The 17,845-nt window shown below is 42.2% G+C and overlaps 1 protein-coding gene across 8 annotated transcripts in view; it reads right to left on the reverse strand.

The window, feature by feature from the left end:
* Positions 1–1,014: 1,014 nt before the first annotated feature.
* Positions 1,015–17,845, reverse strand: part of yap1 (Yes1 associated transcriptional regulator) — a 121,599-nt gene continuing 104,768 nt past the window's right edge. Inside the window, exons 7-10 of one of the 8 annotated variants that reach the window (XR_011669698.1) lie at positions 6,165–6,277; positions 3,088–5,886; positions 3,006–3,030; positions 1,015–2,943 (exon numbers count right to left, since the gene is read on the reverse strand). Coding sequence is in view for 1 of the 8 variants with exons in the window: in XM_071357941.1 (XP_071214042.1) it covers positions 5,651–5,886; positions 6,165–6,277 (349 nt within the window). In the remaining 7 variants the exon portion in view is untranslated. Of the gene's footprint in view, positions 5,887–6,164; positions 6,278–17,845 lie in introns of all 8 variants that reach the window. The other 7 variants (XR_011669697.1, XR_011669696.1, XR_011669695.1 and 4 more) reach the window with 7 other exon arrangements.

Consider the following 17,845-nt stretch of genomic DNA (forward strand, 5'->3'; position numbering starts at 1 on the left):
CATTACTACAGTATATACATTATTACTACAGTATACACATTATTACTGCAGTATATACTTTGTTACTACAGTATATACTTTAGTACTACATTATATACTTTATTACTACAGTATATACTTTATTACTACAGTATATACGTTATTACTACACTATATACTTTATTACTACAGTATATACTTTATTACTACAGTATATACGTTATTACTACACTATATACTTTATTACTACAGTATATACTTTATTACTACAGTATATACATTATTACTATAGTATATACATCATTACTACAGTATTACTACAGTATATACATTATTACTACAGTATATACATTATTACTGCATTATTTACTTTATTTCTAGAGTATTACTACATTATATACTTTATTACTACAGTATACACTTTATTACTACAGTATATACGTTATTACTACACTATATACTTTTACTACAGTATATACTTTATTACTACAGTATATACGTTATTACTACACTATATACTTTATTACTACAGTATATACTTTATTACTACAGTATATACTTTATTACTACAGTATATACATTATTACTATAGTATATACATCATTACTACAGTATTACTACAGTATATACATTATTACTACAGTATATACATTATTACTGCATTATTTACTTTACTACTACAGTATTACTACAGTATATACTTCATTACTACAGTATATACTTCATTACTACAGTATATACTTCATTACACCAGTATATACTTTATTACTACAGTATATACTTTATTCCAGGCCAATTCTAAAGTATTACAGAAAGGGAGACATATGGAACAGAATTTCTTTCTACAATACATGTACATATTATCTCTGAAAAGATTTAGAGATCATCGTTACTGAATATACATTCATTTTTGACGTGTGCATTTAGACAATACCTAAATAACAATCCTTAAAAACGTGAGTGATTAGTACTACGCAAACAGTCAACAGTTAACTAATAGTCTTACAAAACTAGCTAAGAAAAAAAAAAACACACTTATGTGACAAATACATTTATTTATTCAACCACCAACTTTAACAAGATAAGTCACTGTAGTGAACCACCAATGTTGCTGTAGTGTTGTCAGAATGTCAAACACGTGACAGAAATGACTCCGGAACTTGTCTGTTCTATTCTAGAACTTCTAGAATCCTCAGTTTAGTTAATCAAAATGACCGTCTAGACACCTCTGTTACCTTGAAACCCTACCTAACTGACAAATTCTCATTAGCTTATACGTACGTACATGTGTATATAGTTAGACAGATGGACAGAGGTTGATAATAACAAATCTTTTTTGTGTTTTTTTTTCCCGCCCGTGAAATTAGATTCAGTATCAGTTGAAAGAAGAATCACTAGAAAAAATAAAATAAAATAACTCTTTGGAATCTGTCACATCACAACAATTCCTGACTGTAAAACCATAGCTGGTTGTTTTTTCATAAGGAGAACTTCTTCTACCTGTACACCAACTAAAGCCCACATACTGTAACCCACGTTTACCATTGATTTAAATCAATCCCCGGCTGTAACCTCTAACCTTACCTCTCTAACCATCATGACATGCTCTTCTAACCAGATAAAACAGGTCCTAACCACCATCTTGTTTCAGCAGCACAGCAGGTCTACAACAGGGCAGTAAGGGACATCCGTAGACTGCCTTTCAGACAGGGAGACAATGGCCGGCTCCTAAAATGGACCCTACTCCCTATATATAGTAGTGCACTGTGTAGGGAGTAGGGTGCCATTCAGGATGCAGTTATATCAAACAAGCCCTTATTGATACAAAGGGTCTTTTGTTTTCATTTGGGGGGGGGGGTATTGATTAGGAATATCTTAACGTAATAGTGAAAGAATGAAAGCAGAGCGTGTGATCGATAAGGATACAATTACACCAATATTGATCAAATCATTACAAAATTGGCCAGTTAAAAATCCTAACCTGGTGAGACAACACAGGAATCTGTCTGTTTGTAAAGACGTCACGTCAGTTAGTGATGAAACATATCGATCCACAACAAACCAAGAATCTGTTTGATCTATAATACATCATGTAATAACCGAAGAAACATAGAAGATTATTAAAAGATAAAACAAAGCAACAATCAGGCTTGAATAAGACTGAAAAATAAAGAAGGATTTAAAAGAAAGTTCCATCGTAATAACACGTTTTTATAAAACCTTTAACAACAGAAATATACTTTTGATTATTAAACATTAGGGTAAGTAGAGGAAAGTGTGGTTTGTTCGTCAATAATACAATTTCTATGATACATCATTATTGCTTGACGTCACGATACACAATATAATACACTACAATACACTACACTACAATACACTACATTACAATACACTACAATACACTACAATACACTACAATACAGAAACCTTGGCGTTCCTTTGTTTTTTCCCTCTTATTCTCTCAAAACAATACAACTGAAGGCACTTGATTTGACAATGAAAGGTTTAACTTCTAGACATGCTGGCACAGCCAAGCAGCAGTATGGTATAGTATACAAGGTACCCAGGCCAGGCTCCAGGCAACAGCCCATCCCCCATCACCACCACACAGTCCTAACTGGGACTCCATCTTGTATAACCTAGGCCGTGTCCCAAATGGCACCCTATTCCCTATGTAGTACATTCATTTTGACCAGTGGCCACAGAGCTCTGGTCAAAAGTAGTGCACTATTTAGGGAATAAGTGCCATTTGGAATGTAGCCCTAACCTAACTTAACCTAACTTAACCTGACTTAACTTAACCTAACTTAACCTGACTTAACTTAACCTAACTTAACCTGACTTAACTTAACCTAACTTAACCTAACCTAATATAAACCTAACTTAACCTAACTTAACCTGACTTAACCTAACCTAACTTAACCTAATATAAACCTAACCTAACCTAACTTAACCTAACTTAACCTAACTTAACCTAACTTAACCTAATATAAACTTAACCTAACTTAACCTAATATAAACCTAACCTAACTTAACTTAACCTAACTTAACCTAATATAAACCTAACCTAACTTAACCTAATATAAATCTAACCTAATTTAACCTAACCTAACCTAACTTAACCTAACTTAACCTAACCTAACCTTCCAAATCAGTAGTTCTTCCCCCAACTTCCGATACATCATTTTTGGTTTTCCCAGGCTCATCATTAAAAACAACATATTAAAACTATAAAAATGTAAAAGACATAAGAATAAATGAATAAAAAAAGGCCTGGAAGCAGGAGTATATGATGTTCACACATTTTCCAAAGACACTTTTAATAAGATGGCAGGAAGCAGGAGGTTGAGCTGCTGCTGCTTCTCACTATGTTGTGGACTAGACAGGCCCTCCAGAGTTGTGTTGTGGACTAGACAGTCCCTCCAGAGTTGTGTTGTGGACTAGACAGACCCTCCAGAGTTGTGTTGTGGATTAGACAGTCCCTCCAGAGTTGTGTTGTGGACTAGACAGACCCTCCAGAGTTGTGTTGTGGACTAGACAGTCCCTCCAGAGTTGTGTTGTGGACTAGACAGTCCCTCCAGAGTTGTGTTGTGGACTAGACAGACCCTCCAGAGTTGTGTTGTGGATTAGACAGTCCCTTCAGAGTTGTGTTGTGGACTAGACAGTCCCTCCAGAGTTGTGTTGTGGACTAGACAGGCCCTCCAGAGTTGTGTTGTGGACTAGACAGTCCCTCCAGAGTTGTGTTGTGGACTAGACAGGCCCTCCAGAGTTGTGTTGTGGACTAGACAGACCCTCCAGAGTTGTGTTGTGGACTAGACAGTCCCTCCAGAGTTGTGTTGTGGATTAGACAGACCCTCCAGAGTTGTGTTGTGGACTAGACAGACCCTCCAGAGTTGTGTTGTGGACTAGACAGACCCTCCAGAGTTGTGTTGTGGACTAGACAGTCCCTCCAGAGTTGTGTTGTGGACTAGACAGTCCCTCCAGAGTTGTGTTGTGGATTAGACAGACCCTCCAGAGTAGTGTTGTGATTTGCAGGTCAAAATGCTTGATTTTGCTGTAGAGGCACCAGAACAAGAAGCTCCGGGGTGGTCACAGCTGGTTGTGGATGTCCTGTCTTACCGTCCGTCCGTCAGTCTCTGTCTTTCTGTCTCCGTCCGTCCGTCAGTCTGTATGTATGCAGAGTACTAGTTTTGTCCATCAGCCAGATCTCTGGAAGCTGTCCAGCTCAGATACAGTATGGGGGTAGTGGGGGTTAGGGGAGAAGGAGAGGACTGTCCAGCTCAGATACAGTATGGGGGTAGTGGGGGTTAGGGGAGAAGGAGAGGACTGTCCAGCTCAGATACAGTATGGGGGTAGTGGGGGTTAGGGGAGAAGGAGATGACTGTCCAGCTCAGATACAGTATGGGGGTAGTGGGGGTTAGGGGAGAAGGAGAGGACTGTCCAGCTCAGATACAGTATGGGGGTAGTGGGGGTTAGGGGAGAAGGAGAGGACTGTCCAGCTCAGATACAGTATGGGGGTAGTGGGGGTTAGGGGAGAAGGAGAGGACTGTCCAGCTCAGATACAGTATGGGGGTAGTGGGGGTTAGGGGAGAAGGAGAGGACTGTCCAGCTCAGATACAGTATGGGGGTAGTGGGGGTTAGGGGAGAAGGAGAGGACTGTCCAGCTCAGATACAGTATGGGGGTAGTGGGGGTTAGGGGAGAAGGAGAGGACTGTCCAGCTCAGATACAGTATGGGGGTAGTGGGGGTTAGGGGAGAAGGAGAGGACTGTCCAGCTCAGATACAGTATGGGGGTAGTGGGGGTTAGGGGAGAAGGAGAGGACTGTCCAGCTCAGATACAGTATGGGGGTAGTGGGGGTTAGGGGAGAAGGAGAGGACTGTCCAGCTCAGATACAGTATGTGGGTAGTGGGGGTTAGGGGAGAAGGAGAGGACTGTCCAGCTCAGATACAGTATGTGGGTAGTGGGGGTTAGGGGAGAAGGAGAGGACTGTCCAGCTCAGATACAGTATGGGGGTAGTGGGGGTTAGGGGAGAAGGAGAGAGCCAAGCCCCTTGCATTGCCTAGTGCCAGCCGGCCGGCCAGCAGGTCAAGCCGTGTGAAAAGATTTGGGGACCCTTGAATAAATGGTCTGTTCATGGGCCAGCCTTGAAGACACAGACAACTAAAGTAAAGACATAGAAACAAGAGAAGAGCACTGCCGAAAGGAGACGTCAGTATCATTGTGTATGCTGACCGACGACAGATATCATACGTTGGTTGAAATGTCTCTGTTGTATCAAATCATGTAGTTTGACTAGGTAACAGTTCAGAGTGTAGACTTACTGAGGAGAGGATGTCATGTCTCTCTTTCTGGAACCCATCATCCCATCCCAGGCTCCTCTCCTCTCCTCTCCTCTCCTCTCCTCTCCTCTCCTCTCCTCTCCTCTCCTCTCCTCTCTCCTATATACCAGTAGGTCAGAATATGTAGTTCCACTGTTCAAGTCCTATGGTTGGTCACAACACCCACCTCAGTTGGTGGGTCACGACACAACACCCACCTCAGTTGGTGGGTCACGACACAACACCCACTTCAGTTGGGTTACAGAGAAAACAAAAGTTTGGCAACCCCCACTGTATACCGTATAAGGGTCCAGTTTGTTCTATAAATGTGTTATAACCATGTTATAACCATGTTATAACCATGTGAGGAAGCTCTCCTTGTCGATCTTTGTGGCGGCCAGGACTGACTCCATATCGTTCAGGATGTCGGAGCTAAGGGCTTCCTGGAGACTAGGCATAAGCTCCTCCCCCTCCATGGCCATGTTGTCACTCTCCAGCGTGCCCAGGTCCACGTCCGTCCCCGGGATGGCGTCCAGGTAGTCAGGGAAACGGCTGGGCTGCGTCCCCATGGAGACCGGCAGGGCGTCCCCTAATGATGCCAAGCGACGACATGGATGTGTTATGGCGTGGTTAGAACATATAACGTTATCAGCTTGTAGGTCCTATAATAATTAATTTATGCCCCAATAACTTCCCATATTGACCTCGACTAAATAGGTATTTGTAACGCAACATCGCTTGACAAAATATAACTGTTATCTAGACTTTACGAGAAGCGTTAAAGAGGAGATTGAGTCATCAGACTTTTCCCCTAAAGGGTCTTGGTCAGTAGTGGACTAGGTAGAACAAGGTGCTGTTTAGTCTCACCGGTGTCCATCTCGTCCACACTGTTGAGGAAGTCATCAGGGGTACGGGGGACACTGTAGCTGCTCATGCTCAGACCGCTGTCTGTGCTCTCATCCCTGGAGTGGTAGGTCCCACTGTGGACACAAGAGACAGGACACGGTCAAACTTCATTGTTCCACAATGTAATCTGGAGACATGAATGAAACCTATTTCTCTATTCAATCCATATCAATCCGTATGAAGCGTTACAGTGTGATTGAAATTTTAAGGCAATGTTCACCCAATAGCGAAGACCGCATTCACGGTAAATGCTGTGTATGTCGGCTCAGTCAGAAGTTACCTTTAAACTCTGTGTTTGTCGGCTCAGTCAGAAGGTACCTTTAAAACGCTGCGTATGTCGACTCAGTCAGAAGGTACCTTTAAACTCTGCGTATGTCGGCTCAGTCAGAAGGTACCTTTAAACGCTGTGTATGTCGACTCAGTCAGAAGGTACCTTTAAACGCTGCGTATGTCGGCTCAGTCAGAAGGTACCTTTAAACGCTGTGTATGTCGACTCAGTCAGAAGGTACCTTTAAACGCTGTGTATGTCGGCTCAGTCAGAAGGTACCTTTAAACGCTGTGTATGTCGACTCAGTCAGAAGGTACCTTTAAACGCTGTGTATGTCGACTCAGTCAGAAGGTACCTTTAAACGCTGCGTATGTCGGCTCAGTCAGAAGGTACCTTTAAACGCTGTGTATGTCGACTCAGTCAGAAGGTACATTTAAACGCTGTGTATGTCGACTCAGTCAGAAGGTACCTTTAAACGCTGTGTATGTCGACTCAGTCAGAAGGTACCTTTGAACGCTGTGTATGTCGACTCAGTCAGAAGGTACCTTTAAACGCTGTGTATGTCGACTCAGTCAGAAGGTACCTTTAAACTCTGTGTATGTCGGCTCAGTCAGAAGGTACCTTTAAACTCTGTGTATGTCGACTCAGTCAGAAGGTACCTTTAAACGCTGTGTATGTCGACTCAGTCAGAAGGTACCTTTAAACTCTGTGTATGTCGGCTCAGTCAGAAGGTACCTTTAAACGCTGTGTATGTCGACTCAGTCAGAAGGAACCTTTAAACGCTGCGTATGTCGACTCAGTCAGAAGGTACCTTTAAACGCTGTGTATGTCGACTCAGTCAGAAGGTACCTTTAAACGCTGCGTATGTCGACTCAGTCAGAAGGTACCTTTAAACGCTGTGTATGTCGGCTCAGTCAGAAGGTACCTTTAAACGCTGTGTATGTCGACTCAGTCAGAAGGTACCTTTAAACGCTGCGTATGTCGACTCAGTCAGAAGGTAACTTTAAACGCTGTGTATGTCGACTCAGTCAGAAGGAACCTTTAAACGCTGTCGGCTCAGTCAGAAGGTACCTTTAAACGCTGTGTATGTCGGCTCAGTCAGAAGGTACCTTTAAACGCTGTGTATGTCGACTCAGTCAGAAGGAACCTTTAAACGCTGCGTATGTCGACTCAGTCAGAAGGTACCTTTAAACGTTGTGTATGTCGACTCAGTCAGAAGGTACCTTTAAACGCTGTGTATGTCGACTCAGTCAGAAGGTACCTTTAAACGCTGCGTATGTCGGCTCAGTCAGAAGGTACCTTTAAACGCTGTGTATGTCGACTCAGTCAGAAGGTACCTTTAAACGCTGTGTATGTCGACTCAGTCAGAAGGTACCTTTAAACGCTGTGTATGTCGACTCAGTCAGAAGGTACCTTTGAACGCTGTGTATGTCGACTCAGTCAGAAGGTACCTTTAAACGCTGTGTATGTCGACTCAGTCAGAAGGTACCTTTAAACTCTGTGTATGTCGGCTCAGTCAGAAGGTACCTTTAAACGCTGTGTATGTCGACTCAGTCAGAAGGAACCTTTAAACGCTGCGTATGTCGACTCAGTCAGAAGGTACCTTTAAACGCTGTGTATGTCGGCTCAGTCAGAAGGTACCTTTAAACGCTGTGTATGTCGACTCAGTCAGAAGGTACCTTTAAACGCTGTGTATGTCGACTCAGTCAGAAGGTACCTTTAAACTCTGTGTATGTCGGCTCAGTCAGAAGGTACCTTTAAACGCTGTGTATGTCGACTCAGTCAGAAGGAACCTTTAAACGCTGCATATGTCGACTCAGTCAGAAGGTACCTTTAAACGCTGTGTATGTCGGCTCAGTCAGAAGGTACCTTTAAACGCTGTGTATGTCGACTCAGTCAGAAGGTACCTTTAAACGCTGCGTATGTCGACTCAGTCAGAAGGTACCTTTAAACGCTGTGTATGTCGACTCAGTCAGAAGGAACCTTTAAACGCTGTCGGCTCAGTCAGAAGGTACCTTTAAACGCTGTGTATGTCAGCTCAGTCAGAAGGTACCTTTAAACGCTGTGTATGTCGACTCAGTCAGAAGGAACCTTTAAACGCTGCGTATGTCGACTCAGTCAGAAGGTACCTTTAAACGTTGTGTATGTCGACTCAGTCAGAAGGTACCTTTAAACGCTGCGTATGTCGACTCAGTCAGAAGGTACCTTTAAACGCTGTGTATGTCGACTCAGTCAGAAGGTACCTTTAAACGCTGCGTATGTCGACTCAGTCAGAAGGTACCTTTAAACGCTGTGTATGTCGACTCAGTCAGAAGGTACCTTTAAACGCTGCGTATGTCGACTCAGTCAGAAGGTACCTTTAAACGCTGTGTATGTCGACTCAGTCAGAAGGAACCTTTAAACGCTGTCGGCTCAGTCAGAAGGTACCTTTAAACGCTGTGTATGTCGGCTCAGTCAGAAGGTACCTTTAAACGCTGTGTATGTCGGCTCAGTCAGAAGGAACCTTTAAACGCTGCATATGTCGACTCAGTCAGAAGGTACCTTTAAACGTTGTGTATGTCGACTCAGTCAGAAGGTACCTTTAAACGCTGCGTATGTCGACTCAGTCAGAAGGTACCTTTAAACGCTGTGTATGTCGACTCAGTCAGAAGGTACCTTTAAACGCTGCGTATGTCGACTCAGTCAGAAGGTACCTTTAAACGCTGTGTATGTCGACTCAGTCAGAAGGAACCTTTAAACGCTGTCGGCTCAGTCAGAAGGTACCTTTAAACGCTGTGTATGTCGGCTCAGTCAGAAGGTACCTTTAAACGCTGCGTATGTCGACTCAGTCAGAAGGTACCTTTAAACGCTGCGTATGTCGACTCAGTCAGAAGGTACCTTTAAACGCTGCGTATGTCGACTCAGTCAGAAGGTACCTTTAAACGCTGCGTATGTCGACTCAGTCAGAAGGTACCTTTAAACGCTGTGTATGTCGGCTCAGTCAGAAGGTACCTTTAAACGCTGTGTATGTCGACTCAGTCAGAAGGTACCTTTAAACGCTGTGTATGTCGACTCAGTCAGAAGGTACCTTTAAACGCTGTGTATGTCGACTCAGTCAGAAGGTACCTTTAAACTCTGTGTATGTCGGCTCAGTCAGAAGGTACCTTTAAACGCTGTGTATGTCGACTCAGTCAGAAGGTACCTTTAAACGCTGTGTATGTCGGCTCAGTCAGAAGGTACCTTTAAACGCTGTGTATGTCGACTCAGTCAGAAGGTACCTTTAAACGCTGCGTATGTCGACTCAGTCAGAAGGTACCTTTAAACGCTGCGTATGTCGACTCAGTCAGAAGGTACCTTTAAACGCTGCGTATGTCGGCTCAGTCAGAAGGTACCTTTAAACGCTGCGTATGTCGACTCAGTCAGAAGGTACCTTCAAACGCTGCGTATGTCGACTCAGTCAGAAGGTACCTTTAAACGCTGCGTATGTCGACTCAGTCAGAAGGTACCTTTAAACGCTGCGTATGTCGACTCAGTCAGAAGGTACCTTTAAACGCTGCGTATGTCGACTCAGTCAGAAGGTACCTTTAAACGCTGTGTATGTCGGCTCAGTCAGAAGGTACCTTTAAACGCTGTGTATGTCGACTCAGTCAGAAGGTACCTTTAAACGCTGCGTATGTCGACTCAGTCAGAAGGTACCTTTAAACGCTGTGTATGTCGACTCAGTCAGAAGGAACCTTTAAACGCTGTCGGCTCAGTCAGAAGGTACCTTTAAACGCTGCGTATGTCGACTCAGTCAGAAGGTACCTTTAAACGCTGTGTATGTCGGCTCAGTCAGAAGGTACCTTTAAACGCTGCGTATGTCGACTCAGTCAGAAGGTACCTTTAAACGCTGCGTATGTCGACTCAGTCAGAAGGTACCTTTAAACGCTGTGTATGTCGACTCAGTCAGAAGGTACCTTTAGACGCTGTGTATGTCGGCTCAGTCAGAAGGTACCTTTAAACGCTGTGTATGTCGACTCAGTCAGAAGGTACCTTTAAACGCTGCATATGTCGACTCAGTCAGAAGGTACCTTTAAATGCTGTGTATGTCGGCTCAGTCAGAAGGTACCTTTAAACGCTGTGTATGTCGACTCAGTCAGAAGGTACCTTTAAACGCTGTGTATGTCGGCTCAGTCAGAAGGTACCTTTAAACGCTGTGTATGTCGACTCAGTCAGAAGGAACCTTTAAACGCTGTCGGCTCAGTCAGAAGGTACCTTTAAATGCTGCGTATGTCGACTCAGTCAGAAGGTACCTTTAAACGCTGTGTATGTCGGCTCAGTCAGAGGGTACCTTTAAATGCTGCGTATGTCGACTCAGTCAGAAGGTACCTTTAAACGCTGTGTATGTCGGCTCAGTCAGAAGGTACCTTTAAATGCTGCGTATGTCGACTCAGTCAGAAGGTACCTTTAAACGCTGTGTATGTCGGCTCAGTCAGAAGGTACCTTTAAACGCTGTGTATGTCGACTCAGTCAGAAGGTACCTTTAAACGCTGTGTATGTCGACTCAGTCAGAAGGTACCTTTAAACTCTGTGTATGTCGACTCAGTCAGAAGGTACCTTTAAACGCTGTGTATGTCGACTCAGTCAGAAGGTACCTTTAAAACGCTGTGTATGTCGGCTCAGTCAGAAGGTACCTTTAAAACGCTGTGTATGTCGGCTCAGTCAGAAGGTACCTTTAAACCTTTAAACGCTGCGTATGTAGACTCAGTCAGAAGGTACCTTTAAAATGCTGCACCTCTGTGCACCTTTCATCCAAGCTAATCAATACTGCCCCTGCAGCCATAAGAAGTTAAATAAAGGTTAAATAAATATTTTTTAATACTGACTAACGAGGTGACAACCAGCACAGGTGTAACACATACTAACGAGGTGACAACCAGCACAGATGTAACACATACTGACTAACGAAATGACAACCAGAACAGGTGTAACACATACTGACTAACGAGGTGACAACTGGTCTATGTACCAGTTTCCATCCTATAGGTCTATGTACCAGTTTCCATCCTATAGGTCTATGTACCAGTTTCCATTCCTATAGGTCTATGTACCAGTTTCCATTCCTATAGGTCTATGTACCAGTTTCCATTCCTATAGGTCTATGTACCAGTTTCCATTCTATAGGTCTATGTACCAGTTTCCATTCTATAGGTCTATGTACCAGTTTCCATTCCTATAGGTCTATGTACCAGTTTCCATTCCTATAGGTCTATGTACCAGTTTCCATTCCTATAGGTCTATGTACCAGTTTCCATTCTATAGGTCTATGTACCAGTTTCCATTCCTATAGGTCTATGTACCAGTTTCCATCCTATAGGTCTATGTACCAGTTTCCATTCCTATAGGTTTATGTACCAGTTTCCATCCTATAGGTCTATGTACCCGTTTCCATTCCTATAGGTCTATGTACCAGTTTCCATCCTATAGGTCTTTGTACCCGTTTCCATTCCTATAGGTCTATGTACCAGTTTCCATTCCTATAGGTCTATGTACCAGTTTCCATCCTATAGGTCTATGTACCAGTTTCCATTCCTATAGGTCTATGTACCAGTTTCCATCCTATAGGTCTATGTACCAGTTTCCATCCTATAGGTCTATGTACCCGTTTCCATTCCTATAGGTCTATGTACCCGTTTCCATTCCTATAGGTCTATGTACCCGTTTCCATTCCTATAGGTCTATGTACAAGTTTCCATTCCTATAGGTCTATGTACCAGTTTCCATCCTATAGGTCTATGTACCCGTTTCCATTCCTATAGGTCTATGTACCAGTTTCCATCCTATAGGTCTATGTACCAGTTTCCATTCCTATAGGTCTATGTACCAGTTTCCATCCTATAGGTCTATGTACCAGTTTCCATTCCTATAGGTCTATGTACCCGTTTCCATTCCTATAGGTCTATGTACCCGTTTCCATTCCTATAGGTCTATGTACCAGTTTCCATTCCTATAGGTCTATGTACCAGTTTCCATTCCTATAGGTCTATGTACCCGTTTCCATTCCTATAGGTCTATGTACCAGTTTCCATCCTATAGGTCTATGTACCCGTTTCCATTCCTATAGGTCTATGTACCCGTTTCCATTCCTATAGGTCTATGTACCCGTTTCCATTCCTATAGGTCTATCTACCAGTTTCCATTCTATAGGTCTATGTACCAGTTTCCATCCTATAGGTCTATGTACCAGTTTCCATCCTATAGGTCTATCTACCAGTTTCCATCCTATAGGTCTATGTACCAGTTTCCATCCTATAGGTCTATGTACCCGTTTCCATTCCTATAGGTCTATGTACCCGTTTCCATTCCTATAGGTCTATGTACCCGTTTCCATTCCTATAGGTCTATGTACCAGTTTCCATCCTATAGGTCTATGTACCCGTTTCCATTCCTATAGGTCTATGTACCAGTTTCCATTCTATAGGTCTATGTACCAGTTTCCATCCTATAGGTCTATGTACCAGTTTCCATTCCTATAGGTCTATGTACCAGTTTCCATCCTATAGGTCTATGTACCCGTTTCCATTCCTATAGGTCTATGTACAAGTTTCCATTCCTATAGGTCTATGTACCAGTTTCCATCCTATAGGTCTATGTACCCGTTTCCATTCCTATAGGTCTATGTACCCGTTTCCATCCTATAGGTCTATGTACCAGTTTCCATTCCTATAGGTCTATGTACCAGTTTCCATCCTATAGGTCTATGTACCAGTTTCCATCCTATAGGTCTATGTACCCGTTTCCATTCCTATAGGTCTATGTACCCGTTTCCATTCCTATAGGTCTATGTACCCGTTTCCATTCCTATAGGTCTATGTACCAGTTTCCATTCCTATAGGTCTATGTACCCGTTTCCATCCTATAGGTCTATGTACCCGTTTCCATTCCTATAGGTCTATGTACCAGTTTCCATCCTATAGGTCTATGTACCCGTTTCCATTCCTATAGGTCTATGTACCCGTTTCCATTCCTATAGGTCTATGTACCCGTTTCCATTCCTATAGGTCTATGTACCCGTTTCCATTCCTATAGGTCTATCTACCAGTTTCCATTCTATAGGTCTATGTACCAGTTTCCATCCTATAGGTCTATGTACCAGTTTCCATCCTATAGGTCTATGTACCAGTTTCCATCCTATAGGTCTATGTACCAGTTTCCATCCTATAGGTCTATGTACCCGTTTCCATTCCTATAGGTCTATGTACCAGTTTCCATTCTATAGGTCTATGTACCAGTTTCCATCCTATAGGTCTATGTACCAGTTTCCATTCCTATAGGTCTATGTACCAGTTTCCATCCTATAGGTCTATGTACCCGTTTCCATTCCTATAGGTCTATGTACCAGTTTCCATTCCTATAGGTCTATGTACCAGTTTCCATCCTATAGGTCTATCTACCAGTTTCCATCCTATAGGTCTATGTACCAGTTTCCATCCTATAGGTCTATGTACCAGTTTCCATTCCTATAGGTCTATGTACCAGTTTCCATTCTATAGGTCTATGTACCAGTTCCCATCCTATAGGTCTATGTACCAGTTTCATTCCTATAGGTCTATGTACCAGTTTCCATCCTATAGGTCTATGTACCAGTTTCCATCCTATAGGTCTATGTACCAGTTTCCATCCTATAGGTCTATGTACCAGTTTCATTCCTATAGGTCTATGTACCAGTTTCCATTCCTATAGGTCTATGTACCAGTTTGCATTCCTATAGGTCTATGTACCAGTTTCCATCCTATAGGTCTATGTACCAGTTTCCATCCTATAGGTCTATGTACCAGTTTCAATTTCTATAGGTCTATGTACCAGTTTCCATCCTATAGGTCTATGTACCAGTTTCATTCCTATAGGTCTATGTACCAGTTTCATTCCTATAGGTCTATGTACCAGTTTCCATTCCTATAGGTCTATCTACCAGTTTCCATTCCTATAGGTATATGTACCAGTTTCCATTCTATAGGTCTATGTACCAGTTTCCATCCTATAGGTCTATGTACCAGTTTCCATCCTATAGGTCTATGTACCAGTTTCCATTCCTATAGGTCTATGTACCAGTTTCCATCCTATAGGTCTATGTACCAGTTTCATTCCTATAGGTCTATCTACCAGTTTCCATCCTATAGGTCTATGTACCAGTTTCCATCCTACAGGTCTATGTACCAGTTTCCATCCTATAGGTCTATGTACCAGTTTCATTCCTATAGGTCTATCTACCAGTTTCCATCCTATAGGTCTATGTACCAGTTTCCATCCTATAGGTCTATGTACCAGTTTCCATCCTATAGGTCTATGTACCAGTTTCCATTCCTATAGGTCTATGTACCAGTTTCCATCCTATAGGTCTATGTACCAGTTTCCATCCTATAGGTCTATGACCCAGTTTCCATCCTATAGGTCTATGTACCAGTTTCCATCCTATAGGTCTATGTACCAGTTTCCATCCTATAGGTCTATGTACCAGTTTCCATCCTATAGGTCTATGACCCAGTTTCCATCCTATAGGTCTATGTACCAGTTTCCATCCTATAGGTCTATGTACCAGTTTCCATCCTATAGGTCTATGTACCAGTTTCCATCCTATAGGTCTATGTACCAGTTTCCATCCTATAGGTATATGTACCAGTTTCCATCCTATAGGTCTATGACCCAGTTTCCATCCTATAGGTCTATGTACCAGTTTCCATTCCTATAGGTCTATGTACCAGTTTCCATCCTATAGGTCTATGTACCAGTTTCATTCCTATAGGTCTATCTACCAGTTTCCATCCTATAGGTCTATGTACCAGTTTCCATTCTATAGGTCTATGTACCAGTTTCCATCGTATAGGTCTATGTACCAGTTTCATTCCTATAGGTCTATGTACCAGTTTCCATTCTATAGGTCTATGTACCAGTTTCCATCCTATAGGTCTATGTACCAGTTTCCATCCTATAGGTCTATGTACCAGTTTCATTCCTATAGGTCTATCTACCAGTTTCCATCCTATAGGTCTATGTACCAGTTTCCATCCTATAGGTCTATGTACCAGTTTCCATCCTGTAGGTCTATCTACCAGTTTCCATCCTATAGGTCTATGTACCAGTTTCCATCCTATAGGTCTATGTACCAGTTTCCATTCCTATAGGTCTATGTACCAGTTTCCATTCTATAGGTCTATGTACCAGTTTCCATCCTATAGGTCTATGTACCAGTTTCATTCCTATAGGTCTATGTACCAGTTTCCATCCTATAGGTCTATGTACCAGTTTCATTCCTATAGGTCTATGTACCAGTTTCCATCCTATAGGTCTATGTACCAGTTTCCATTCCTATAGGTCTATGTACCAGTTTCATTCCTATAGGTCTATGTACCAGTTTCCATCCTATAGGTCTATGTACCAGTTTCCATTCCTATAGGTCTATGTACCAGTTTCCATCCTATAGGTCTATGTACCAGTTTCCATCCTATAGGTCTATGACCCAGTTTCCATCCTATAGGTCTATGTACCAGTTTCCATTCCTATAGGTCTATGTACCAGTTTCTATCCTATAGGTCTATGTACCAGTTTCATTCCTATAGGTCTATCTACCAGTTTCCATCCTATAGGTCTATGTACCAGTTTCCATCCTATAGGTCTATGTACCAGTTTCCATCCTATAGGTCTATCTACCAGTTTCCATCCTATAGGTCTATGTACCAGTTTCCATTCCTATAGGTCTATGTACCAGTTTCCATTCCTATAGGTCTATGTACCAGTTTCCATTCTATAGGTCTATGTACCAGTTTCCATCCTATAGGTCTATGTACCAGTTTCATTCCTATAGGTCTATGTACCAGTTTCCATCCTATAGGTCTATGTACCAGTTTCCATTCTATAGGTCTATGTACCAGTTTCCATTCTATAGGTCTATGTACCAGTTTCCATTCCTATAGGTCTATCTACCAGTTTCCATCCTATAGGTCTATGTACCAGTTTCCATCCTATAGGTCTATGTACCAGTTTCCATCATATAGGTCTATGTACCAGTTTCATTCCTATAGGTCTATCTACCAGTTTCCATCCTATAGGTCTATGTACCAGTTTCCATCCTATAGGTCTATGTACCAGTTTCCATCCTATAGGTCTATGTACCAGTTTCCATTCCTATAGGTCTATGTACCAGTTTCCATCCTATAGGTCTATGTACCAGTTTCCATCCTATAGGTCTATGACCCAGTTTCCATCCTATAGGTCTATGTACCAGTTTCCATCCTATAGGTCTATGTACCAGTTTCCATCCTATAGGTCTATGTACCAGTTTCCATCCTATAGGTCTATGACCCAGTTTCCATCCTATAGGTCTATGTACCAGTTTCCATCCTATAGGTTTATGTACCAGTTTCCATCCTATAGGTCTATGTACCAGTTTCCATCCTATAGGTCTATGTACCAGTTTCCATCCTATAGGTTTATGTACCAGTTTCCATCCTATAGGTCTATGTACCAGTTTCCATCCTATAGGTCTATGTACCAGTTTCCATCCTATAGGTCTATGTACCAGTTTCCATCCTATAGGTCTATGTACCAGTTTCCATCCTATAATGTACCAGTTTCCATCCTATAGGTCTATGTACCAGTTTCATTCCTATAGGTCTATCTACCAGTTTCCATCCTATAGGTCTATGTACCAGTTTCCATCCTATAGGTCTATGTACCAGTTTCCATCCTATAGGTCTATCTACCAGTTTCTATCCTATAGGTCTATCTACCAGTTTCCATCCTATAGGTCTATGTACCAGTTTCCATCCTATAGGTCTATCTACCAGTTTCCATCCTATAGGTCTATGTACCAGTTTCCATCCTATAGGTCTATGTACCAGTTTCCATTCCTATAGGTCTATGTACCAGTTTCCATTCTATAGGTCTATGTACCAGTTTCCATCCTATAGGTCTATGTACCAGTTTCATTCCTATAGGTCTATGTACCAGTTTCCATCCTATAGGTCTATGTACCAGTTTCCATCCTATAGGTCTATGTACCAGTTTCCATCCTATAGGTCTATGTACCAGTTTCATTCCTATAGGTCTATGTACCAGTTTCCATCCTATAGGTCTATGTACCAGTTTCCATCCTATAGGTCTATGTACCAGTTTCCATCCTATAGGTCTATGTACCAGTTTCCATCCTATAGGTCTATGTACCAGTTTCATTCCTATAGGTCTATGTACCAGTTTCCATCCTATAGGTCTATGTACCAGTTTCCATTCCTATAGGTCTATGTACCAGTTTCCAATCCTATAGGTCTATGTACCAGTTTCCATTCCTATAGGTCTATGTACCAGTTTCCATCCTATAGGTCTATGTACCAGTTTCCATTCCTATAGGTCTATGTACCAG

Source organism: Salvelinus alpinus, chromosome 21 (assembly GCF_045679555.1).
Source record: "Salvelinus alpinus chromosome 21, SLU_Salpinus.1, whole genome shotgun sequence".
Classification (NCBI taxonomy): domain Eukaryota; kingdom Metazoa; phylum Chordata; class Actinopteri; order Salmoniformes; family Salmonidae; genus Salvelinus; species Salvelinus alpinus.